This window comes from Phalacrocorax aristotelis, chromosome 16, assembly GCF_949628215.1.
Source record: "Phalacrocorax aristotelis chromosome 16, bGulAri2.1, whole genome shotgun sequence".
NCBI classification, from domain to species: Eukaryota; Metazoa; Chordata; class Aves; order Suliformes; family Phalacrocoracidae; genus Phalacrocorax; species Phalacrocorax aristotelis.
The window spans coordinates 9,323,270-9,348,399 of NC_134291.1; the positions used below are offsets into that span (position 1 = coordinate 9,323,270).

The 25,130-nt window shown below is 43.2% G+C and overlaps 2 protein-coding genes, 1 long non-coding RNA gene and 1 other non-coding gene across 30 annotated transcripts in view; 1 reads left to right on the forward strand and 3 right to left on the reverse strand.

Annotated features, from left to right (window-relative positions):
- The window catches only part of BPTF (bromodomain PHD finger transcription factor), a 57,656-nt gene extending 47,083 nt beyond the window's left edge, over window positions 1-10,573 (forward strand). For 14 of the 27 annotated variants that reach the window (XM_075111554.1, XM_075111569.1, XM_075111555.1 and 11 more), the window contains 5 exons: window positions 3,256-3,429; window positions 4,316-4,508; window positions 5,494-5,578; window positions 7,413-7,599; window positions 9,668-10,573. In XM_075111554.1, coding sequence (XP_074967655.1) covers window positions 3,256-3,429; window positions 4,316-4,508; window positions 5,494-5,578; window positions 7,413-7,599; window positions 9,668-9,704 — 676 coding nt within the window. In that variant the 3' untranslated portion in view covers window positions 9,705-10,573. Of the gene's footprint in view, window positions 1-3,255; window positions 3,430-4,315; window positions 4,509-5,493; window positions 5,579-7,412; window positions 7,600-8,914 lie in introns of all 27 variants that reach the window. The other 13 variants (XM_075111563.1, XM_075111576.1, XM_075111578.1 and 10 more) reach the window with 3 other exon arrangements.
- A 3,224-nt stretch (window positions 10,574-13,797) lies between these two features.
- C16H17orf58 (chromosome 16 C17orf58 homolog) lies at window positions 13,798-20,025 on the reverse strand. The gene is made up of 5 exons (XM_075111587.1): window positions 19,885-20,025; window positions 17,358-17,981; window positions 17,155-17,235; window positions 15,444-15,635; window positions 13,798-14,853 (listed from the first exon to the last, which is right to left on the reverse strand). The coding sequence occupies exons 1-5, from the start codon at window positions 19,946-19,948 to the stop codon at window positions 14,666-14,668; spliced, it is 1,149 nt and encodes a 382-aa protein (XP_074967688.1). The 5' UTR covers window positions 19,949-20,025; the 3' UTR covers window positions 13,798-14,665.
- Window positions 20,026-21,012: 987 nt separating this feature from the next.
- LOC142065445 (uncharacterized) lies at window positions 21,013-22,135 on the reverse strand. Its single transcript, XR_012663422.1, has 2 exons — window positions 21,729-22,135; window positions 21,013-21,398 (listed from the first exon to the last, which is right to left on the reverse strand). It is a non-coding gene; the product is annotated as an uncharacterized LOC142065445 (long non-coding RNA).
- On the reverse strand, window positions 22,024-22,096 carry TRNAR-CCG (transfer RNA arginine (anticodon CCG)). Its single transcript has one exon. It is a non-coding gene; the product is annotated as a tRNA-Arg (tRNA).
- Window positions 22,136-25,130: the final 2,995 nt, after the last annotated feature.

Genomic DNA, 25,130 nt, shown 5'->3' on the forward strand with positions numbered 1-25,130 from the left:
GTATCAGGTGTTATTGCAGTGATCACTAAGTTATAAAGAATAAAGCCTCTTTCAGTAGCAGTTACAAAACTTATTAACATACTTGATTTAATATATGTGATTTATATTTTTACTTGTTTGCATGTTTCCATTGTATGACCTTTCTGTCTCACATGCACATACTCTCTTTTCTTTTTTCCTCCGCTCTGTTCTTTCTTTTGCCGTTTTGCCTCTGCCTCGGAAGCAACTGACAATTTGGTTTGAGCAATTTCTTGTGAACAAGCAGCTGGTGTTCTTTAGAGCGAGCTTTGGTACTGTCTTCCAGTAAATGACTTTTTTTTTAAGTTCAGAGCCAGTAAAGGGGGTTCCAAGTTACTGGATTGTTGTTCACTTTGGACAATGTTTCAGGTAGAAATGGTTTCTATGTGTTACAGTTCACATCCCAGAGGTGATAAAACAATGAATATGTAAGCATTTGACAAAGTGAAAACTGCGGTTCTCTGTAGTTTGATTCTGACTGTGAATGAGGAAAAATATTTGCGCTATGTACAAAGTTTGTGAAGAAATTTAGTAAGTGGTGGAGTGGAAGATTCAGTGGATTGCAGGGGGATAGTGTTGTGCATTCCTGCTCTAAGCTAGAAGTGACTAACATCAATAGTTAGTGATGGTTAACATGTGACAGCAGTGTAGAGATGTATGTAAAACAAATTTGACTTCAGACCAATTCCAAGTGAGTACCTGCTCAGTAAGTGACAATACCAAAAAGTATTAATTGGTGCCATTTGGTGGTGGTTTAAATGCTGATAACAGAAAGAAACCATAGAGGTGGAGTAGCATTTCACTCCAGTAATGGTCCTTCATTCCAAATTTAGGGCCAAAACTAGAGGATCCCTTGAGGTTCCTTCTAGCCTTTTTTTTTAAAAAACAAAGTTGAGGTCTTTGGGGTTTTCACCTTGGTTGTTCAGTAGCTCTGTCCATTACATCAGTGTGGGAATTGGAGTGTTCTCTGTGCTGCCATCACTGTAGAAATAGCAGACTTCTGATGCCCAGTTGTAATTCACTATTACTTCTCGGGGATGTCACCTGTCTCACCTAAAGTAAGCGTGTTGCGTTAGGCTTTCTGTTATCCAGTAAACTTAGGAGGATACCCTGTTCTCATTTTGTTGTGATACCGAAGAAAGGTCTGTGTATTACTGCTTCTGTTGTTAGTAGGACAGTTAGAACTGTCACAAAAATAAGATGAGATAAACAAATTCTGTGAGCAAAAGAATTTGATTGTCAAACCAACTCTTCCACTGACTCCAGTGGGCGTTTGAGTAAGCCGATGAAAAATGTGCTCATAGAGTGAATTTTGGTAGCCTGAATCGAGAACTGTGTTTAAATGCACAGAATAAAACTTCAAGAAAATGAAACGTTAGTAAGTTAGTAGTATCCTTAGCAATATGATTCAGTTCCGCTGCTTTGCTTTTTGTGAATTCTAAATTTTATGTTCTTCCAAATGATGACCATACTGTTCAGCTACATTATCCTTTCACTGTTTGGAAAGGGATTAGTCAAGTTTTAAAACAGTTTTCTGGTAAACATTTTTTTATTTTCATATACATATATATAGGTATCGGATACTCCTCTTCATGCTGGTGTCTCTTTTCTATTTCAGAAAAGATAGATGTGCTGCTTGAAAAGCTAATTTGTGGTGTATTATGAATACCCTATGCATTTTTTAGGATGTAGTAAATCCTTAAAAGCTATTCTGTGTTGTGTATTTTGCTGCAAGTCTCTTATGTCTAGTTCTCATGTGTAGTACCCCAGGGTTGCAGGGATTTGCTCATAGTGTTTTCAAGGATGGTCCGTAAGGGTATCCTTCTAAGATTCCTACTTAGACTGCAACTACGAACGGCGCCTGTTCCACATTCTGCTGGCAAGGTTTAGTATCTACACCTGCACATAAATGGGCTTCCAGGTCATCAGGAGCAAACAGGCGCAGTCCCTCTTGGGACAGGACACAGACTGAACTGTTGTTGATAGCTGTCAGAAGGAGCTATATCTATCCGTTCTTTCTGGGAGGTTGGACTGTGTGATTTGGAGGTGTTTTTTTGTTTGGTTGGTGGGGGTTTTTTTAGGATTTGTCTGACTGAAAATTAGGAGAAAAGTCAGGATCTGAGTATCCAGGACATACGCAGAGGCCCAAGAAATTAGAGATGCTTGTTTTGTGGAACATGTGATAGCTACTGTCCTGTTGTTAGTGTGTAGCGTCCAGCGGGTGGTGCTTGCAGACTGACAAACTAGGATGGCTGCAGTTCACAAAGCAGCACGTGGCGGGTGGTTGGTGGTCTCCAAAATGTAGGAAGATCAAGGTTCTGAGTCAGCTTGCTTTTGCTTAGGCAGAGAGAATGGATGTGTAATTTTGCCCATCTGGTTGATTGTCACTAGTCATAGGTGTGTTTTGAGATATCCATACACAAAATGTCGAACATCCTTGCATAATATTTTACAGTTTTGTCACATCATTCTGTGCAAGGTCCCATTCACATGATTCTGTACCTGGTTCCCTTCACTTTGTGTCATACCATATCTGGTTCTGTCACATAGCTGTGTCTGAGAGTAGAGATTATTCTCTGAAGAATGGTCCACATTACAATTTGTTGCAGTTTTGATTAGCTTAATATCTGTTTTTCAGTGCCCCCCCTGCCCCCCCCCCCCCCCAAAAAAAAAGAGAAAAAAAAAAAGACAGCAATGTCCTGACCCAATTTTCTCTCGTATCATGTTATACCAATATGTATTCTACACATGGCTGGTATGCATGTTCTTTGTAGTATACTTGTAACTCCTAGTTGGTGTTTGCGCTTTGCTTTTGTTTTTTAAATTAACTGAGACCTACATTTTCAAATCTTAAGAAGTGTTTCAGTGGCTTTTGAGCTATGGTTTTGAAAATGTAAATCTTTTTCTTTGGCCTTGTCTTTTTGTGCCTTTTACAGTTTTTCACACGCACATTGGAGACATATGTTTTTAGCCCGGTTTTGTCAAAGTCTGGTTACATATTGATGTGCATTTTAATGAACTGTCAATTTAAAATTGACCCAAGTGACCTTACTGACAGTATAGCAGTAGCGTGAGATGTTAGTTTGTAAGGATAGAATGCTAGGAAGCAGGGAAACTAGAGACAGAAAATTGAAGAAGTAGGCCAGCAAAAAAGTGCATCAGAGAGAAGTGCAGGGAAAAGTGCCATGCCATTTGAAATGACAATTACATTGTCATTTTCATTGTGAATACTTTTAGGTTCTATATTGGCTGTGATCTTTGTACTAACTGGTATCATGGAGAATGTGTTGGCATCACAGAAAAGGAGGCTAAGAAAATGGATGTGTACATCTGTAATGATTGTAAACGGGCACAAGAGGGCAGCAGTGAGGAATTGTACTGTATCTGCAGAACACCTTATGATGAGTCACAGTGAGTTCTGATAAGAACCTCTTATTTAATGTTTAGGTAGCAAACTGCTCTGACTGTGGTTACGTGTTCCTTACAAAGAAAAAAGAAGTTATTCTGCATATGTTGTATTAATTCATAATACAAATTGCTTTTCAGTAATTGTCTTCCTTTCCAAAATGTTTCTATACAGTAAATGTTTAGGAAAAGTGCAGTTTTCAGGGTGGTCAAAATGTGGTGGTGATGGTGTTTTGTAAAAAAAGAAAAGAAAAAACACCGTGTACTTTTAATTGGGATTGATTTTTTTTCTTTTTTTTTTAACAAAGGATGGTTAGAAATATTAAAAGACAAATGTAGTGTTTGGTGGATATTTTTGTGCTTTAATCTGATCTGGATAGAAAGCATAATTTTAGTATGGGGGTATATGGTTGGTATCTTTTACTGTAAGGCTTTGTGTCATAGAATACCCCTTCTGTATTCAACTACAAGACTGAAGCTTCCGTATGAAAAATGTTTGTACAGAGTGAAACAAGAGTCCTAGTGGTAGTCCAGTTTGTGCAAAATGTATCTTGAATTGTTTTGGAATTCTGGTTGGGTGAGACTTCTGGCATTACACTGTTCCTTTCGACTCTAAAGCAGAGGAATGATTTTTGAAATCTTGATTGCTTGAAAGTGCCTAGTATAAAATTTAGGATCTAATTTTGAAATGGTCTGTAATTTAGCCTGTTTGTAAATACAAAAGCAGTTTGAATAGTGTAATTAGAATTTGTCAGTCTGAAACGTGTGTTACGCTGTTGTATTTAATCATGCCAAGTATCTGCTTGTGTGCAGGGGATTGCAGGTTTATGTGTTTAAATGTAACCTTTAAATTAAATAGACCAAGTCACTAACATTTTTTTGGATCTTGCAGATTTTATATTGGCTGCGACCGATGTCAGAACTGGTATCATGGGCGCTGCGTTGGCATTTTACAAAGTGAGGCAGATCTCATTGATGAATATGTGTGTCCGCAATGCCAGTCCACAGAAGATGCCATGACTGTACTCAGTCCACTAACTGATAAAGATTATGAAGGTTTAAGAAGAGTACTACGCTCCTTACAGGTGAGAATAAGGATTGCAGCAAAGTGGAGTGCGTTGCTGCCTAGGACATATCTAACGAGCCTTGGAGTACGTTTTGATTTTTCTTCTAGTAGTTTTGAGACTTTTTTTGTGTAAGAAATGCCACTGTGTCAACTGCACACTTGACTGGCATTTTGTGCTGAGGAGTATTTACAATAATTAGTACACCACTGCTTCTGAGTTAGTGAAAATGAACAATATCTTCAGTGGAAGGCTTTTAAAGGAAGCAGGTTTACCTAGAATACCAAAAGGCAGAGTGTAGCCTAACTGCACAGGATGTAGAAGGTGCAATGTTCTGTTCTCAGATTAGTGTTCTGTGACTTCTGATCGACACTTCTGTACTTAAACCTCAGAGTTATTAGATTTCAGTAGTGTTCTCACAGAAAGTCGTTATCAGCATGTAAATTATGGCATCCTGACAATAAGAATTACACTAAGAAACACTACCTGTTACAGTATATTCCTGGTTTATCTGTCACTCCCAAATATGCCTTTTCTGCTACAACTGTAAAGAATTTTTAAGAATTTTGGTAAAATAATTGTGTGGTAACAGAAATCCTCAAAGAGTAATATTTTGCATTGTCCTAGATTTTGCTGACATTTATGAAAACAAATTAACGTTAGGGTACCTGAAAGTGAAAACTGGCTGATTTCTAGGTGTGAGGTGCCAAGCACCCTCAGTAAATTCATTACATGCTTTTGTACGCAGCCTGTTTAGCACAATGTCCTCTTATGTCTGAATTTCATATTGTTTCCTGTTCCGAAGACCAACTACTTGGTCATTGACATTGAGCTTTAAAACTGTACCCAGTCATCAGATGAGAAGTAGTCACCTTTTCATATAATGCTGCGGTTCGTTAAATGCAACTCTAGACCCCAACAGATAAAAGTATAATGAAAATATTTAGCTAGTAAATAGTGCTAATTTAACTTTTTTTTTTTACATTGTGTCTTGTTTTCCTGACAGGCTCACAAGATGGCATGGCCATTCCTAGAACCAGTAGATCCCAATGATGCACCAGATTATTATGGTGTTATTAAAGAACCAATGGGTAAGTGTTTCTGAGCAATAGTGTGATTGGATTTGGAGTTTTGAATATCAAATTAATTACCTGCTGACCATCTCCATTCTTAAAGATACATTTTGCAGAATACACAGGTTTTGCAGTTAGGCAGGTGGAACAATGTGATTCCTCACTGATATATTTAGAAGTTCATGAGGGTTAATATATCTACTTCAGGCTCACTTCTTAACCCTAAATACTGTCAGTCTAACGTATAAAATATGAAATTCAGTGCAGCAGTAGGATAGAATTCTTGTTTTAAAATTATTATATTTCAAGAGGACAATCTTGTTTTGCTTTGCTTGGATTCTTTTCTGCCTTTGTGCCTCAGTTCGTCCTACAAAGCGTGGGATGTGTACTCTAGAGTTTGAGGAGGAAATGGTGCTCGTACAGTTAAGTGTGACATGCAGCTTATGATGGAGTTTAAAACTATCTTCATCTGACTTGATAGTGTACTAAATTTCATATTATATGTAATTTTTCTTTAAAACTGTAGGAACAAGAATTGTTGCAAATATTGTGTATGTGGGGGAAAGTGGAGGAGGAGATGCTGTAGCTTTACAGTGTTTTACTCTGATCTTCTTAGACCTTACCAGTTAGTTAGGAATAAGCCAGATAAACACTTGAATGTAAACCTCTTGGGAGAATCGACCTCCTGCCAGAAATAGTGTTGCTAAATGTTATTCCTTTCCTTCCAGTTATTGAACCAGTACCTTTTCATATGTCTCTACGAGAGCTAGGGTATCATTTGAGCTTTCCCACTCACTCCTTACTGATGCTAGAAATAGGAGAGTTAAATTTAGTACCTTGGCAAAATTGTAGTATGTTGACTGAAAATAATACTTCACTTAGAAATCGTGTCCTTTGTGCTGTTACGAAAATGCTAAACGACTACTATTCCATAACTGATGGGTTAAAGTTTATAAGGAAAGCTCAAATAATAAAGTAATTAAGCATATGATGATTGAATTAAGTAAACAAAAGTGCATTTAGCCCTTTCTGACTTAGCTAGCAGGAAAACACACTTGTAAGTATATAATATATGTAAAATACACGAGGTGATCCAGCCTTGTTTACGTTTGTTTTCACACATTCTGGCACTAGTGGCATTTCAAAATAAGCACTTTAAGGGCATTTTCCAGTGACAGTTCATCATTTTTCCAGCTGAAAGTGCCACTATACATTTAGACAGCTATATTTATAATTGGCAGTTCTCATTATTCTCCCTCTTATTAATTTTTGTTTGCATTAAAGTAGGGCAATTACTACCTTACTTCACCATCCCAATCTCATTTATTTTTCTAGTCGGCAAGAGTGAGAGCACTAGCATTTTGCATGATCCTGCACTTGAAAAGTCTTTCATCTGTGCCATGTGGTAATGTGCCCATGAAGATTGATAATTCATTCAAAGAAAGTCATGAATTCAAATTAAAAAATAACCAGAATGTTTAGATAGGTGTTACGTATACACATGGTCTTATCTCAGTAAGGGCTGTAAAGAAAATAAAGTACAAGTAACTGAATCCAAATTGTCTGACCTTTATTTTTTTGTCCTTAATTTCTTCAGAAAAAGCAAATGTCTTCCTGCAAAACCCAAGTTTTCCAAGGTCATTTTGATACTTATATTTTAATTTAGCTGCACACAGCATACTTACACATAAGTGTTTATTCTGAAGGAGGACCTACTGGTGTCACCACCTGACAACCAGCATTCACGGAAAAGCAGCTAACCCAGACAGACTTTGTATCCCACAATCTGACAATGTGAACTACTTCTGAGGATGGAAATGTCTTACTGTAATAATCTTTGGTTTCTTTAAAGACCTCGCCACCATGGAGGAAAGAATACTGAAACGTTACTACAAAAAGGTCACGGAGTTTGTGGCAGATATGACCAAAATTTTTGATAACTGTCGTTACTACAATCCAAGTGACTCCCCTTTTTACCAATGTGCAGAAGTTCTTGAATCATTCTTTGTACAGAAACTAAAAGGATTTAAGGCAAGCAGGTAAGCTAAAGTGTTCCTAATCATAGATGTTTGTTTGTCCCCTAAAATCTCCTTAATGCTTTATTAACCTTCCCTTGTGTTCATACAGGGATTTGCCTCTCCATGCACTTTCCTGGACAACTGCTTTTCTTTTAAAGGGGAGGGTGGGGGTGGTGTGTGGAATCTGTTCTAGAATTGCCAGCTATCATTTTCCATTAAAATGAAGGCTTAAATATGATTTTGTGGGGATTACTTTGTAACATTTGTTCAAAATTAGTTTTTAGATGCAAATTTGGGCAGTATCATAGATACAGAAAATGTGGATGACACTTTAAGTCATTGCCACAGAAACTTCTTGAGCATCATTTCTGATCAGGACAATACTGTGTTGTTCTGAGTTCTGACAATGTTCTGCAGTGCACTGAATACTTTTCAGAAGCTAAAGAGACAATCCTTCCACAAAGTTTATAATCCAATGAAAGAATTTAAAATACTTCCATTTTTACTACCTTCTCTCATGTTTTTATAACTTACCGTCTTTGAAACAGAGGGATTAAGGTTTAAACTAGGATATGGAAAGCTAAACACAATTAAAAATTATTTAAAATTAAACTTCCTTTGTAAATATTTTTCTGCAGGATTGATGTAGAGTATTTCCCTAAAAGACATTCCTGAAAAAGCATATGCAACTCTGCTATACACATTTTTCTATTGCTTGCCCATTCTGTCTAGTAGCACATATGTTGTACGTGCACTACTCAGTGAGTTGTTCGTGCACTCGTCAAATTATAATGCGGCATTTCGTACAGCTGTTCCTAAAACCAGCTTACTCAAAATACTAATGGAGTATAGAGATTTCTCCAGCATCACTGCTGTGTGCCAACATAAGCCAGCTGTAACTGAGTTACAAATGTTGGATGCCTTTCAGCATTACTCAGAAATTGTATATGTATAGTAGTTAACTTTGTCCATCTGACTGTAACAGTCAAAACCGTAACAGACTGCTAGTCTAAGGTATTAATGCATTATTATACCCAGTTGTAACTAAGTTGAAAGCTTCACTTTATATCCACTGTTGTGGAAGCTGTCTAATTTTCTATACGCAACGAGAATAGGATTGATGAGAAGGGATGAGATCAAATGAGTGAGTCCAGCATTTTTCTTTCCCATTTAATACTGTCTGAATGATCTTTATCAGGTAGTTTTCAACTCATGTTTCTGTCATCTTGCTTGGGCTGGTTATCCAGCATTCACTGCTTGCACACTAATTTCATTGCTGCATCTTATTTATTATTGTTTTTCATTTATACCATCCATGTTCTTTCTTTTCTTGCAGATTGTGATATCTTTAGTCTGAACTTTTTAACTGGAATCAGAACTGGATATTGGGGTCACTTTCTTTTGTTGTACAATTCAATGACATTAAACTGCCCTAAAAATCCAGATCATTTGTCTAAAAAGTAAATGTTGTTGGGGTTTTGGTGTTTGTTACCAGCAGTCATGCTGGTAAACATAACTGTATTAACAAACAAAATTGTCCCATTCCTCGAATACTGTATTGAGAAAAATGAAAAATTCATCTTGGAAACCATGTATTTTATTGTTTTATTTTCAGTCACTAATAAAAACTGTGAATGTCAAAGAGGAGTTTTGCTGAACCCTGATTAGCAAACATGTGACTTCAACGTGCCTGTTCAGTTTTTTCTATTAAGTTAATCCAAAGACTTCCTGATGACTTTAAGCAAAGTATACCTTATAAATATTCACAATTAAAAATGTCTTTTGCTTTCCTTTTGATGGACTACTATTATGTAAATATGAGAGTAAAACTGATTTCAGGCATTTTGGGATATTCCAGTGACACACTGCATTTACAAGTACTGAAATACTTGTATACTGAAGGAGAAAATGTGCTTAAAATTCTGAGGGAATTATTTTAGGAGTTCTTTTTTCTGAGGGGGAAGAAAATAAATGGAAGCAACATGGCGGTAATTCCCTCATTGTGATTTACCCTTGGCAACACCTTGCGACAACTTTGTTCTCCAAAATGAAGGGTGCTTAATTCTTCACTTTCTTCTGTACTCTGCAGGTCCCATAACAACAAACTGCAGTCTACAGCTTCTTAGAGTTCAGCGTGTTAACGTAACACACGAGCAAGGATCTGGTTGTCTGAAAATTTTTAATTAAGAAGCCAGATATTTTTAGTCAGGTTATCCTGACAAGACTTGATGTAAACTGCGTTTTTATTGGTCACAACAGTCAAATTATATTCTTGGCTTATTTTGTCCAAAGGACAAAGAAATAAAAATCAGCAGCACCACTTTCTTGTCAAGATCAAATTGTTGTACTATTGTGGCAGAAGCAGGAAAACTTTGTTTTGTTGAAGGAGAGAGAGAAAGAGAGCAAGAAAAAGATACAGTAAATGGGGTCACGTTTAACTCCATGGAAATGCCACGTCTGTTCTTCAGTGAAGAAGCTGGTTTAAAGTCCACACAGAAAACTTTGACTGTATTTATTTATTGTTGCAAAAAAGACGCTTTTTTATTGCTGCCCTCATTTGTCAGCTAATTATTTTTTCTTATAAAATCCAGCCCCGGTTACATGTAATCCATTCTGTATCTTAACATGATTCCTGTAGGTAAAAGTACAAGAAGACCTCTAGATGTCTTTTCTTTCTATGAAAGGAGCTGCTATGTACACATGTGCACACACACAGAACTGGGAATCAACAATGAGTTTATCATTCATGGTAGATAAAAACAATTAAGCTTGCATAAAAGTTGGGCTAAGTGGTCATGGACTACAGACTCTGTTGCCTTGAATATAACAGTACAATTTGTCATTTACTCTGCACCAGACTGAAATGAGTAAAATCTATTTGAAGGTATCTTGTTTGTAAACATTTGTCAGATTCTAATTTTTTTTCTTTTGTATTAAAATTCAAAATATGGATGTATATGAAACAAAATAAATGGAGATAATTGTTCTCCCCACAGATGTAGGTGTCTTTGAGTGTGCGCTAATATGTTTGTAACACTTCGGGGATCTGTTCAGATATTGCAAGTAGTAGGGGAGGGAAGTGGCCAGGGAGATCTGACTTTATCTTGCTCCAAAGGTAGCGTTTACTACGTGTCATTCGTAAGCAGCCGTTATCCCTTTATGAAACTCTTACAGTGGTGCCAAAATTACTGTAACAGACAACATGGTAGGAAGTGTTTTGTGAAATGTCACTGCCCACCGCTGAACTAAGTGATATTTTGCCAAGTACCCTAGGAATGTAAAGTACCGAGGGTAATTGTGTCTTTGAAGGGCGTTCTGGACTGCTTCCTCGTCTCCTGTGTGAGGAGTGCTACTATGAGGGATAAACTGAAGTCACGAGAAGATGCAAATTGCAGATGACGTTGCTGTTTCTTGCTGGCCTATCACTTTCACGTTGCGTATGTAAATGACTTGCTCATATTACCTGTCCATAGTTAATCGGCCGTGGTTTGTATGCGGCTCTTCAACCATTCGACGAGCTTTTGCACTAATTCACAGTTAACTTCTGTTCTACAGTGATCTGGGATTTACCTGATTTATGGATAAGCTCCTCTTGGGTTTAACCTCACACCTTGCTATGCAAGAACCTCTTCTGTTATTTTTCTTAAAAAGACGTTGCTACTGACCACACTTTCTTACACTTACAGGCTCAGGTGTACAGGTTCTTCTGGGATAATTTTATCTACTAAAAACCCGTGGGTTTTTTTGTACATACAAATGTTGTCATTTAACCTACATGTGAAAATTAAAAATAATTGTTCGATGTGAAAACAATAATCCATTTATGCTTCTTAAAGTTAAAGAAGAGTAGTTGCATTTAGGTTATGTTGTCCTTTGACGTTTAAAAAAATGCTGCATATTGTACGCATTGTGTTTTTAATGCAAAAAGGAAAAAAATCTCACTTTTAACAGCATTTGAACATATCCTGCATCTCATCAAAACTTCACAGTATTTCTGTACTATTTATTCATATATAAATATATATGACATCATTTAAAACTTTCCTACCTGTAGGCAATAGATTGCTATGTTTTTAACAAATTGTGGCAAACTGAAGAGTACTTTTTTGTACCTTATAGGACGCATCATCCTAGACAAATAAAGTAATGTGTTTGACATTGATTTGGTGGTGTTTCTAATGAAACATTTGATAATGTTATCGTGTACAGGTCCTGGCTTTGCCGGATTGTATATAATTGCCAGTGAATCAGGTTGATAAGGGAAATAATCCATCCGCGCAACTTAATCTGGCTGAGAGCCTTTTTTAGAGTTTTGAATTGCCGTTGAGTAGGTTGGGGTACTTTTCTCAATTTATTCATGGTGATCTTTTATAGTTAAAAGGTGTTACTGAAAATACATCACTCGTAATTAATACCCACCTTCCTTAAAAGCATGGTAAGTTCATAAGATTTGTGATCTCTGTTCCATCATTGTCGTCTTTGTATTCATACAAATTATTACAAGATTTGTTTCAAAATGGTCATATGTTGTAACACAGATGTTTTGATAGCGTGAGCTATACCAGCTTGGTTTTTCTTTTTGCCTCCTCAAACAAATTTGAAGCAATTATCCTTGGTCAAGACTTAGTTCATGCAAAAGTTAATGGGGATTTAAAATGGAATAAAAAGTTGGGCTTACCCAAAAGCCTTGAGTAAACCCCTGGAAAGACAGGAAGACAACCAGATTCCTGTACTCCTGGATTTCTGTGTATTGGCTGCAGAATTTTCTTGCTTATCCTGCTGGGGAAAAAACTATTAACTGTAAGGTACCAAAATTATCGTGGCAGCTATTGTATCGAAGTGCCATCTTCTTTTCAGTGTGGTTAATGCTGAGAGGTTTTTGTGATATGAGTGCAAGATTGTGGAAGTCCACTTGATCCAGGAATTGTTTTTCTCTTCAGTGCATTAGTTGGCATGTGATAAGCCTGGTAAAAGTAAGAACGGTAGTTATGCTCCTGCTCCAGCTGTATTTCAGTCGGGCTGTGACATACAGTGCCTTGTTGCTCAGCTGTTGTGATAATATTTTAAGGAGTGACCTTCCAAGCCAGAAAGGTAAGATGACTTCGTCACGCAAAGAGAGAACATAGAACAAATTGCTCTTCAGGCTTGCTTCTGGGCCATAGCTATATCTGAGAGAGCGGTGCAGACATTGTGTATCAGTTGTTGGCACTTTCTCAGGCTTTGGATGTCATTAGCACTGGTATACTAGTATTTATCTCTTCCGAGACAATCAAAGTGAAATAGAGCCATAGATGGTACTTTTTTGTACCCACGCTTTGCCTAGTTTAGATTACAATAATGTCCTGGGGTGGGGAAGGGTGCTTAATTGCTGTTCTGGGCAAATGGGTGACTGTAGGACTTGCTGGTTAGTCCCTGGACTTCAGTTAAAATAGAAACAGAGAAACTCGAGATGCACATGTAACTCTCTTTCCTTCCTTCTCCTGTCCCTCCCAGTCCACCCCAGTGCTTTGATTCATTGCCAGAACAGTCGTTCTGCCAAATCAAAAGCCCCCTCAAAGACTCTCAGGAAAATTCCATCCATGTATGCCATGCTCCATGTGAAATCTCTCGCGTAACAGAAGTGACTCGGTGTGGTTTTTAGATAGACACAAGCTAGGAGTAAATTTCTGTCCTATAGTAACAGCCTTCTGGGTCCCAAAATGTATGATATGTTGGTGTTTGGCTCCTATTCCACATCAAGACATACTTCATACAGTGTGACTTACTGCCCACCCACTACTCCGTAGCTTTTCAGTAACACTAAATCAAGCTGCAGACGTGTACGGCAGGTAGAATTGGGTTAGAGCCACCTTTGCTTCAAAACAGAAAATGCTCATAGAACCCATTGCTTCCTTTTCCATGTCACATCATATATATGCACGTTTATTTTTTTAATCTAGACTGCATTTTCCCATTTTTCTTACACAAATATACATCTTAATCCCCAGCTGACTTGTCAAATGAGGAAATGTCATTGTTTGATATCATTACATAATCTTTTTGGATCTTTCAGAACCCAGGAAATGGTGAACCCAGAGCCCCATGGACGTTTTATTAGTTTTTTTAAAGACTTACGCTCTGTGAATACTGACTCTTGGAATAGCCAACATCAAGGTCCCCTTTGCAGAGGTTGCATAGGTTCTTATGTCCCACACATTAAAGGTACTAAAAGATCGTATCCTTGATTGAAAAAATAATTTTACTGATGTGCAAGTACAACTTGGTAACATTTCTCGGGGGGAAATGACACTCAGTACACAGTTGTAGGACTGAACTTTTAAGGAACTGCAGTGTAACCAGGCATACAAAATGTGCGTGCAGTCGCATGCTTGTTTTGTGTTCCTGGCATGAACTTGTGCCGTTATTTGTAAACCTGGTGGGGCATTCATATTGTGCGGTTACTTGATTTGCTTTCAGATAGTGTATTCATATACTCAAATAACTACGTAGCTGTTTTGTATGCCTATTGTGAGAATCCAGCTCTGTTTGAAGAATAATGTAATTTTTAAAAGCAGTATGGACATGTTTGAGGATACCAAAACAATACAAATGATACTTAGTTGTGTTGGTTTCTTTTGTATCAAATGCATGTAATACTTTATGCAGAAATGTGTGAAAACACCATGGACATGCTCCGTAGATAAAGCTGTGGTATCATCTAACACTTGTTCAGAGTTAAGGGATTGAAAGTGCAGTTAATCCTGCATACCTGGAGCAACGCCTCGGAGTTTTACTGTACAATTACTACAGATTATTATGGGTACGTTACAGCAGGGGAGGCAATGCTAACCCCTGGCTCTGAAAACAGCTGGAGCAAATTCATGACCAGTTAACGTTCCCTAGACTGACTTTTGGGCTAAACTTCGCAATATGCAGGTACCTACTCAAAATGTTCAGCTAAGTGTTTGCTAAAGCACAGAAGTGTCCTATCACGGCCAGCCTCAGAGGTGAGGAGAACTACCTCCCCCTGTTGCTAAGCCGTGGCCAGGTTTGTTCTGGTAGGTGAATTCTGCCGCTGCCTGTGGCCTAAACAGAGATTACTGGAGCCTTATCTGCATTTAGTGTGAGCACCTTGCACTTTGTGATTCCTCTTCCTGTTGAATCTCTTCACGTAGCTGCTGCTGCTTCTAAGCAAGCCATCCCCTGGCCTCAGGCGTCCTCGCAGGAACCGCAGCAGGTTTGCAGGGATCTGTCGTCTCTTGTGGTAGATCTGACCCATCACAATGTATCTACTGCCTGCAAAATAAAGGAGACGTCTGTGCTGTGAAGAAGGCGTGGATCCATTCGCTACACTCGCTCTAAGGGCAACAGATTTCTCAAATAGGTGTGAAGTTGTACCCTGCAGAAATACATCCTGAACGTGTGGCTTAGTACAGCGGTACCCTGAACTTCAGTGGGGCTTTGTGGGTTGTGCTTACACAGAAATAATGATTCACTGTCTTGTGTTGCAATTGGAAGCTTTTTAGGGGAAACACTGGTATTTTATAAACTTGCATTTAGGAGGAAAACTGGACTACCTACAAAGACATTAGTTGAAGCTCCTGCTTAAATTTTTTTGCAATCCTGAAAACTTGCAATCATTTTGGAACTGGATAAAGTTAAAGGGCTGCACTGCTACCTGACTTCTTCACGCGGTTGCTTCTCTTCTGAAAACGTAGAGAAACTGGGACGGGCAAAGCCCTCCAATTTAACTGTAAAGACTTTTTTTTTCCAAAAAAAAAAATAAAAACCACAACAACCCAGGATAAACCTATTAAACTAGAACAGACTAAAATTGTACTGCACACAAGAGGAATAGGGGAATGAATGTAGCTGGAATTATTTACCAAGTTTAAAGTCTAGACACGGTTTACTGCAGTTTAAAGTATCCACAACTAGAATGTGAACTCGAAAGAAGAAGCCATCAGGAGTAATATACAGGCGACTCATCTTGTATAATCCATCGCTGTTTACCAAAAGGGTAACCAAGTGGACACCATTCCCCAGTCTTTCCGTGTTATAAACGATTCCGTTCACTGCTGTTTTAATGGAGGGAGGAAAAAGAAATAACAAGCATCAGGTTACATATCTTGGTGGTAACTCAGGATATATGTGAAGGCTGTCATTTAAAATGCCGTAAAGTAAGTGTCAGCAGAAATTCTTTGGCTCAGAAGCGGGCAGTCTTGAAACTAGGACTTGCTTCAAATAATCACATTTTATGAGGTTATCACGTTAGTCTTTGCTGAGTTATTAACCTTACGCTTTACAGGTCTGAGGTGTTTCATAGTGAATTTTATAAAATGTTTCAAAGGAAAGCGATGTTTTAGCACTCTCTTTCATCCTGATATATTAAAAGCAGACATTTACCTAACAGTAAAATTTTTAAATTTAAAACTTCACAGTGAAGTCCAAAGCTAACCTGCTAATAAAACGCTTCAGCTTTTGAGAGAAAGAAGGCCCTTGTCATACCAAGAGGCAAAGGCACCAAGTAGGCCGTGTTGTAGGCCCAGACAGTCACTTCATGCTGTCCACCCAGTTTGTGGTTTAACTGGCGTCACACCTGCCTCACTGAGTGAGAACTTCGATCCAGTCACTGAGTCTTTAAATCCGCACTGTAAATGTACAGAAGCTAAAAGCTCCCTCTGATCACTGCAGTGGAACCTTGGCCGTGTTGCTCAGCCCAACTTTTTCCTACCTGTGTTTTCAGTTTGAGAGATGACTGTTAAAGGCTGACAGGTACAAAGGTCAGGTCGCTGTAAGGCCTATGTTTGACAGGAATGCATGAGAGTGGTAAAAAATAAAGAATATAGCATTTGTAGAAAGCACTTCCGGACTTCTCCATTTAGAGAAAACAGATGTCTCATACCATGTTTATATTCTACAAATGGAAACATCTGTTACTACTAGGCATGTATTTTGCTTATCTCTTAAAATACTGTGAGAAAAAGCTGGTATCTATTTCACAACTTCGTAAGCTCAAGGCAAGATCTCAGTCAGAAAATGATTGCTCTTAAACAGTCAGTACAAAAATGCCAGGCTATTTTCTACCGTCTTTAGCTACATCAACTTGGACGCAAGGACTAAAGATGTTGAGTCCTAAGCAACTTCAGGGAGAATCCTCTCCACGGAGACGATTGCTCTTATTTTTGTTTGGGTCTCCATTTTATTTTCATCTGAAACTTCAGCCCCCCCAAAATCACAAACTCACTCTAAATATTAAGAGGTAAAACAGCTACAATGTTTAATCCCTAGAGTATCTGGAACAATTGGTCTTTTCGGTTCCATTGACCAGCTGCAAGAACATTGTCTTCATCCCAGGAGTGAAGAGTAGAGGAAACAGAAAAAAGAGCGGTACTTGCCCAAGGTAGGGAATGGGTAACATAAGACTCGGTACCACTTGTTGTAATACCTTTGTAAAGACCTGTGATGGGTCCCTTCAGTGTACTTAGCAATTATTTAACATACTTAGTGAAACAGTATCTTAAAAGTAGAAGTGAAATGTCAGTAATAGATGAAGAAAGCAGCCGCTCTGTGCGCATGGCGGAGGACCCAGCTTACCGAACTCGCTCGCGCAGTAGGCCTCCGCTTCGTCCCTCTCTTTCCTGCACTCGCTCAGACATGCCTTCTCCTTATCGCCATCTAGAACAGGCACACAGACTGAGGGACAGCAACGGGCCCTTTTGGGATATGTCATCCAAACGATGCCACCCAACCTTTGGAAAGCTCCGGATATCCCTCGCCAGAGCAGTCTATCCCCTTACCTTTCTTCAGCACACCGAAGTCGTATGGCAAGCTGGATGACTGGCGGTTGGTGACCCAGGAGGGTTTGGTGATCTTTTTCAATGGATCAGTACGTTTAGAGAGGATTATCTTGCCTGGGCGGTTGAAGTGATCCAGGGCGTTAGGATCATCTGACTCCACCGCTCCAGAGTCTGAAAAAGGATAAGCCTCCACTACGGACGTCACCTTGTGATAGGAAGATGCTTCGTGATGGAAGTGAGCTGACACGCTGTTGGCAGCCTCAGCCAGCCGCCTGTCCGCATGCTTTCTGTTTGCGTGATTAAAGTCAAAGGAGGCAGAAGGCTCCTCAGTCAAGCTCTCCAGAGGCAGGGCCCCTCCGTACTGCAAGAGGTGTTTCCTCAGCCCTGTGCTGTTTTCGAGAGAAGGCTTGGTGCGTTTCTTTTTGTCTGATAAGAGGGAGATGATTTCAGGAGGCTTTGGCCGCTGCAGGTCGGCGCGAGACAGAAGCCAGCGCTCCGTGTGGTTCTCTCTGGCGCTGCCGGTGCCCCAGGCTGGCAGTTTGATTTGGCCAGGTGCAGCATCTGCTGAACTATAAGCATCTTTGCTGAGAGTCTGGCTGGGTTTCTCGGCGTAGGACAGGGATTCTACATACAAAAAAAAGGGAGAGAGAGAGAGAATTAGCATGTTAATTTTTTTATTCCATGTCCTTCTGAATGGGAAGTGCCTGGCAGATTTAAGGCTCTAGTCCGTGAGGCCTTCAACAATATGACAATATAAGTGATAAATAGATCAACAGATGAAATATAGTAGAGCTCCTCATTGTTCTGTACTTAAACATGGAAGGCCCAGTACAGAGAATGCAGCTGTGTGAGCAAAACACAGGAGATTTGCATTTTTACTTTATTATTGTTGCAAATTAAAAACATGACTTATAAACAAACCCTTTTCTCAAAAGCCTGAATCTCCAGGGAACATCTGAGGAAACAGGGTTCACATTGCCATTTGGGATGCTTGTTTAAAAGACCATGACAACAGAACTATTTGGTTTTCCCATCCATGGGATGCCTTATTGACAATGTCATCTGGACTCTTCAGCGGCTTCAGGCTTTGAATGCTACTGAAAAGATCTTTATCCACAGTTTTGGGTCTCTGACTTTTGCACTACAGAGTTGTATAGTAGTAGTACCATAGACTGGTAGCTAGGCTATTGCTGCGGAGTAACAATTATTTCAAGGCTTATTTCAAGTTGAGAGGACAACGACTGAGAAAGAGAGGAAGTGCCTGGGAACCTAGTGAAAAATGGAAAGGCTTAATGACATGGTTCACGCAAGCTAGACGGTCACCTAGGCCTTTGTTTATACCTTCACCTTGATCACTTGGACCTCACAAAGCAAAATGACCTTCTGTTAGCCTGGGAAGAGAGAAATTTCCCCTTGCAGTTCATTTTCCTTTTACTTCAGTCCTTCACTGCATGCCTTCAGTTAGCCAGTACAGTTTTAAAACAGTTCACCCACACACAGCCGCTGTCTGGGTGTTCGCTGTCTGTGGTTAGCATTGTGTAGGAGGCTGATCCTAACTCCTTATGTGAAAAGAGATATTTGACATACACAGATGAACAACGTCCTGGTTTATCTTCTATAACTGACTCAACTGCTGACCTTGCCACTTCTCCCCCTTTGCTCTCACCAGCTGCTGTCATGGGAAAGATTCCCTGATATTTGGGCTGGCCACACATAAAGTCAAAAGAATGTCCATGAAGAAAGGGGTGGAAGAAGTCCAAGCTAAAGAAAGCAGTAGGCAAGGGTGTGTTGGAGATGTTTCAGTATGAAGCTGTGAACTCCGAACAGGTGTTTTGGACTTGGTTTTCTAAGTACACTTTTCTACCAGTTTATCACGCCTTCTTAGTCATGGATTGTAACAAGAAATAGTTCATTTTTCTCTACTCAATCTGTTCAGGACCTTGAGGTTCGTTCTCCTATACCAGCATATTTCTGTCTAGCTCTTGCAACCTCAGAAATACAACTGCAACATAATCAGCTCCCTCCCAATGGAACAGATGCGGATCTTATTTCTATTCTGTCAATGAGGTACTAAAAAACCAAACCTGTTTAGGACAGCTAGCTGCAGGCATACGTGACAGCACACAGTGTGTTGAAATAAATTAGAAATCTGGAGTTTACAGGTGAGGGGAAGGAGGCTAAAAGGTCACACACAAATTAAAAATTTCCCAGATGTGGAGGCAAGTCAAACCTCAGTTACTGAACGATGGCTAGCAGGATTCACAGCACCAGCTAACTGCCTGCCTTTGGCAGGTGCTCTTAATTCTTTCAAATGCTGACAAATCAAATGTTGCCATTTACATTCCCATCCCACAAACAGGTTGAAATGTTTCTTTCTCTAGCCCTTACCTGATTACTGCTACTGCTTGCTGAAAAGACTACGTCTGAAGCGGGCTGCTCGGGCAAGAGTTTGTCGTAATGTGTTTAGCCTCCCCTGATACCAAAGGCAAATATGCCCCAGCCCCGCTTTGAATGTTAACAGACTTACCGGCCACTGAGCTGGAAGATGATCTAATGACAAAGCAGAGGAGCCAGAACACTTTGGTTGTCATTTTGCGGTAAAGTTTTTCCAGACTCAAAATGAACTGGAGTCTTTTATGCCCTTCCCCCGATTCATGCTAATGAGAGGCAGCCTTAGGGGAAACAGGAATCACTCCCTGGACAACCCACTGGAGCAAGACCAAGCCGCTGCCGTCCCCGCTAGCCTCCCACCACCCATGCCTAGGAGGAACACGCACTGACACCCCCCTGCCCCTACACGCACGAGTCCACGCTGCCTGCAGTCACCTGTGTTTCTGAATAACATACAGAGATGTGTTTTTAGCAACAGATTTTTATTTTAGGGGAGGGTCTTGCTTCCTATGGTGTTTTTTAGAGAAAATCATAGAGTAAACGTGGTTTTACTGGATATGGAGAACTACATTATAACATGCGATTGACAAATGCTGGAACACACACCACGTCCACGATTCAGCATCTGTAAAGGATGTGCATTACAATTGAACATATTTATGTATTTCTGGCCACCTCCTCGTCTCTTTTAGTTTAAGGAAGCCTTTCCAGTGATTCTTTTCAGACTGAAAAATGTAGTAGTTGCTGTCCAGTCCAAGGGGCAGCTTTGCTGACCCCAGATAAAGCTTTATTTTTAAATCTGTATTTGCTAACATGAAGAACAATTTTCACACACTGAGCCAACTCTGATTTTGATTACTGAATTAAGTAGGCTTATTCCTATGCTCTCAGCTGAAATGGGTAATCTTATTGCCAGACAAGATTTCCACCGTGACAGTTTATCTCACTAGCTGCTACTGGATGTCATGAAAGTCAGTGAACTTGTTCCTGCCTTTAAGGTGCAACTAACAACTTAGAACCCCTATAAAAGCACTATATCCCAGCTCCCAAAACTCACTCCCCAACAGCAAATCTGCCTGTCAGTAATGCCTGTGTCATGTGGTCCAGCTACTGCCTAGTTTAAACGCTGTTTTGTACTGCCTTAATTAAGCAGTTTAATAAATTATTTAAAAAATACAGGGCCTTATCTCAAACAGCTACGGAGGAAGGTACAGAAAAATTAGCCAGAACAGCATGCAAAATAAATGAAATTCAAACACATCTGTTAGCATGCGAAGCTTGCACTGCAGCATTTTTTAATGCTTATTTTTCCTGTGTGAAAGATTTCAATTCCAACAGTACCCCAAGATAGCCGTTACGGAAATGGGAATTTAAGCCACGGCTGAGGCAGAGCGAGCCCGTCGGTTCGTCGCGCGCCTCACCTCCCGCTCACCCAGCGCGCGGCGCCACACGCGCGACACGCTCGTGCCGCCGGCGGCTGCGCCGGGCACGGATGGACGGACAGACGGACGCGCGCCTGTCCTGCAGGCCGCCTGCACGCCACGGCGCCTTCTGTGCAAAATCAGCGGGTAGCCTGGCTCAACCGGTGTTGCTGCGTGTGTGACTCGTCTGTATTCATGAGTTGCTGCAGCCTCTCTTCTTGGACGGGATCTTGATTAAAAGGCCATTAGGAGCGTTGGGAGTATTTCTACCGTTCAATACGCAGCAAGTACGCCAGCAGCAGCGGAGGGGGGAAAGGCTCTGGGAGCAGGACGCCCTGGCCCGAGGAAAGCAGGGACGGGCAGCGCAATGGCCGCGCCCCGCTCCGGCAGAGCGCAGGCGGCTGCGCTGCCGGCGGCAGCAGCGTTACGGGCTCCGGGTGTCCACCGCACCGGCTCCGAGGCACCCACGGCGCGGCCCGGCGCCGGCCCCTGGAGAAGAGCAGCCCGCCCGCGCACCGCCCCCGGCCCCCCGGGGCTCGCCGCGGCCGGGGACACTCACCAGCCGCAGGCTCGGCCGCACCTCTGCGGTGGCCGCCTCACGCCTCGTCCTCCTGCCAGAGACCGGCCCCGGCATCCCTGCGGGAAGGGAGGCGGCGGCACCGGGCTCGGTGGCGCCTGGAAAGGGCCGTGGTGCCGGCGGGCACCCCGGCTGAGGGAATGAGGCCGTGCCCGGCGCCCGCGCGGGCTCCCGACTCCGCGTCACGTCTCCCCACCCGGCAGCGGCGGGCGGCGCGGCTAAAAGTGTCGGGGTGGGTGACGGGGCGGCCTCCGTGCGGCGCCACAAAAAGGCAGTACGACCCAGATGGGACTCGAACCCACAATCCCCAGCTCCGGAGGCTGATGCCTTATCCATTAGGCCACTGGGTCACCCAGCAAAAGCTGCGAGCGATGCGCCATAAGAGCCCCGCCCGGTCGCGGAGTTGGCTCCGCCCATAAGCGGGTATGCGCCTTTTCCCTGCGCGTCGGAGGCCCCGCCCCTCATAGCACCGCCCCGGTCCGCCCCCTCGAGCCCCATTGGGCACGGCGCTGCCCACCCTGCGGCCCCGCCCCGCCGCGTCACGCGAGTCCGAGCTGCCGCTGGCTGCGGGGGCTGGGCGCGTGCCCTCAGCCTCGCCCGCCTCACGCGAGCTCAGGCCCTGTCGCGCGCGGTGGCCGTTAGCTCCCTCCGCGCGGCGCGGGGACCTCGTCCTCGGTCCCCTCCGTGCGTGGCCGTCTGAGGAGATCCGCTCCGGGCCACAGCTGCCCTCTTCCAGGGACCCTCGCCTTTAAACCTTTCCCCTCACGGGCCTCCCGACGTCCGGCCTCGCACCACCGCCCCGTCTCTGCCGCTGGCTCCTGCTTGCCCCGCCCCGGCGGCTCGGCTTTCTCCCCTCAGGGGTCTCCCTCACCTCGCGGGCCGTCTTCCCTCTTCCTGCGCAACCTGCCCTGTCCCCGTCACCTGAGTCCCAGCTCAGCCACTTTGGGGCCGTTTGCCCCCAGCTCTCCAGCCTCCCAACACGTCTCCGTTTGTCGTTTTCCTGTACTGATAACAGCCCCTTAAGCTGTGACACCTGCGTCTCACCCCAGGGCATGTTCACCCTGCATCGGCCTGCAGTGCCTCGTGCGCAGCCACCACGAGTTTCCAGATCACTGGCAGCCCTCTCCCTGCTCTGCAACATCCATCCCTGCACTCCCGTTGCCTCCTTCATCCAGGTTACACTCCAGACCACGCACCCTCCAGCAATTTATGGCACGGCAGACTTTCTTCACGCTGGCCCTCGGATCCTTCTGCACACCAGGTGTCTTACCTTCATTTCTACTTTTGAGCTGTTTTTTTGTCAGACTAATCTTTTTTCACTATCTCCGTTTGTGACTGGTACGCTTTCTTTTCTCTTGACTCCCTACTATTGCTTCAATGGTTTTGTGATAGTTGCCTTTTACAAAGATCAGAACTGGAAGGCCCAAAACAAGCCATGTAAAATGTCTCCAGTAATTCCTCCTCCTCTACATACACCTTTGTCAACTACTGTGTGCATCTACAGGCCAGTATAAGTGGTTTAATGTGATGGCCTAACACACAGATCTATCAATGTGCATCTCTGACACTTGTCTACCCTGAATTGTGCATTATAAATGTTGAAGTGCTTGAGTTGCTGGCAGAGTCATGTTTGTCCCCTCAGATTTTGTGGTTTGAATTACATCTTCTGTGAAACAGGGCATTCTTCTTTCATATTCCATCCCATCAGAAGTAATCCCAAATCTGTCTATTTTCTGGGTATGCAACAGGAGCTGGCATACTTTTTTTTTGTTATTCTGTATGATTTAGCTGTGACCTGCCCCCATTGCTGTTGAAGTGTTTTCAACTGCAATCTCACACCCTGTTTTTTTTAAATTCCTGCACACCACGTTTCTAGGGGACAACATGGGGGAGTCTCTGGAAAAAGCCTGCAGTGACCTGGTGGTGACTGAGGTTGACTGGGGAAGGAGAGGCTGGAGAGCAGCTCTGCAGAGGGACCTGGGGGTTCTGGGTGATGGCAAGTTGAACATGAGCCGACAGCGTGCCCTGGCAGCCAAGAGGGCCAGCCGTGCCCTGGGGTGCACCAAGCCCTGCACTGCAGCCGGCCGAGGAAGGGGATTGTCCCGCTCTGCTCTGTGCTGGCATGGCCTCGCCTCGAGGGCTGTGTGCAGTTCTGGGCACCACAGTGTACTAAGGATCCAAAGCTACTAGAGAGTGTCCAGAAGAGGCCACAGAGTTGGTGAAGGGTTTGAAGGAGAAACTGTAGGAGTAGCGGCTGAAGTCCCTTGGTTTGTTCAGCCTGGAGCGGAGGAGGCCGAGGGCAGCCCTCATGGCACTCTGCAGCTTCCTCACAAGGGGAGGAGGAGGGGCAGGCGCTGATCTCTTCTCTCTGATGACCAACAACAGGACCCGAGGGAATGGCAGGAAGATGTGCCAGGGGAGGGTTAGGTTGGGTATTCGGAAAAGGTTCTTCCCCCAGAGGGTGGTGGAGCCCTGGAACAGGCTCCCCAGGGAGGCATCATGGCACCAAGCCTGGGGATATTCAGGAAACACTTAGACAAGGCCCTCAGAGACATGGTGTGAATTTGGGGTTGTTCTGTGCAGGGACAGGAGTTGGACTCCATGGTCCCTTCCAACTCAGGGCATTCTGTGGTTTTATGATTCTATTAAATTAGGCTGTACGTGAGGCGATGGCATGTTACTGCCCCAAACCGCTCCGAACGTGAGCATCTCCCTGTCCGCACCCCACGCAGGGGCGCAGACCCCTCCCCGCCCATACCGCTCGCCTTCCCTGGCCGGCCCCCTCAGAGTCGGCCCCTTCAGAGCCAGCCTCTGCGGAACTACGACTCCCGGCATGCCAAGCGCCGCCTCCCGGTACGGTCCCTGCGCCTTGGCTGCCGGGAGCTGTGGTGTCGAGGCGGGGTGTTGGAGTACGTGACGCCTGGTCCGCCCTTCCGGGAGCAGGGTGGAGATTGGGTCTCCTTCCATCGCGAGACGAGTTGCATTTCAAACTGGCCAATCAGAAGGTTGCTATGGCTCGAACTGGCCAATGGCAGGGCGAGGGCGCGGGAAATTTAAATCCCGCCTGGAGCAGGCGGGGGCAGTGGCAGCGTGCTCGCAGGCTGGCAGCGGCGGCGGCGGCGTAGGGCGGCTGGTGCGCAGAGCTCCGCGGAGGAGGTGCCCGGCCGCGAGGGCAGGAAGGGCGGCGAGGGCTGGGGCAGCGAGGAGCCGGGTGTGGGGCAGCGGCGGTGCGGGCCGTGCGCTGGTCTGCCAGGAGGGACTGGGCTCCGTCGGCGGTAGGGCAAGCGCGGGGTGGGGGGCTCCCTCAGGAGTCTTTCGGATCCCTACGGTCACAGGCAACTGCCTGGAGTGGGGCTGGCGCGACCCCGAGCCGTCCGTGTGTTC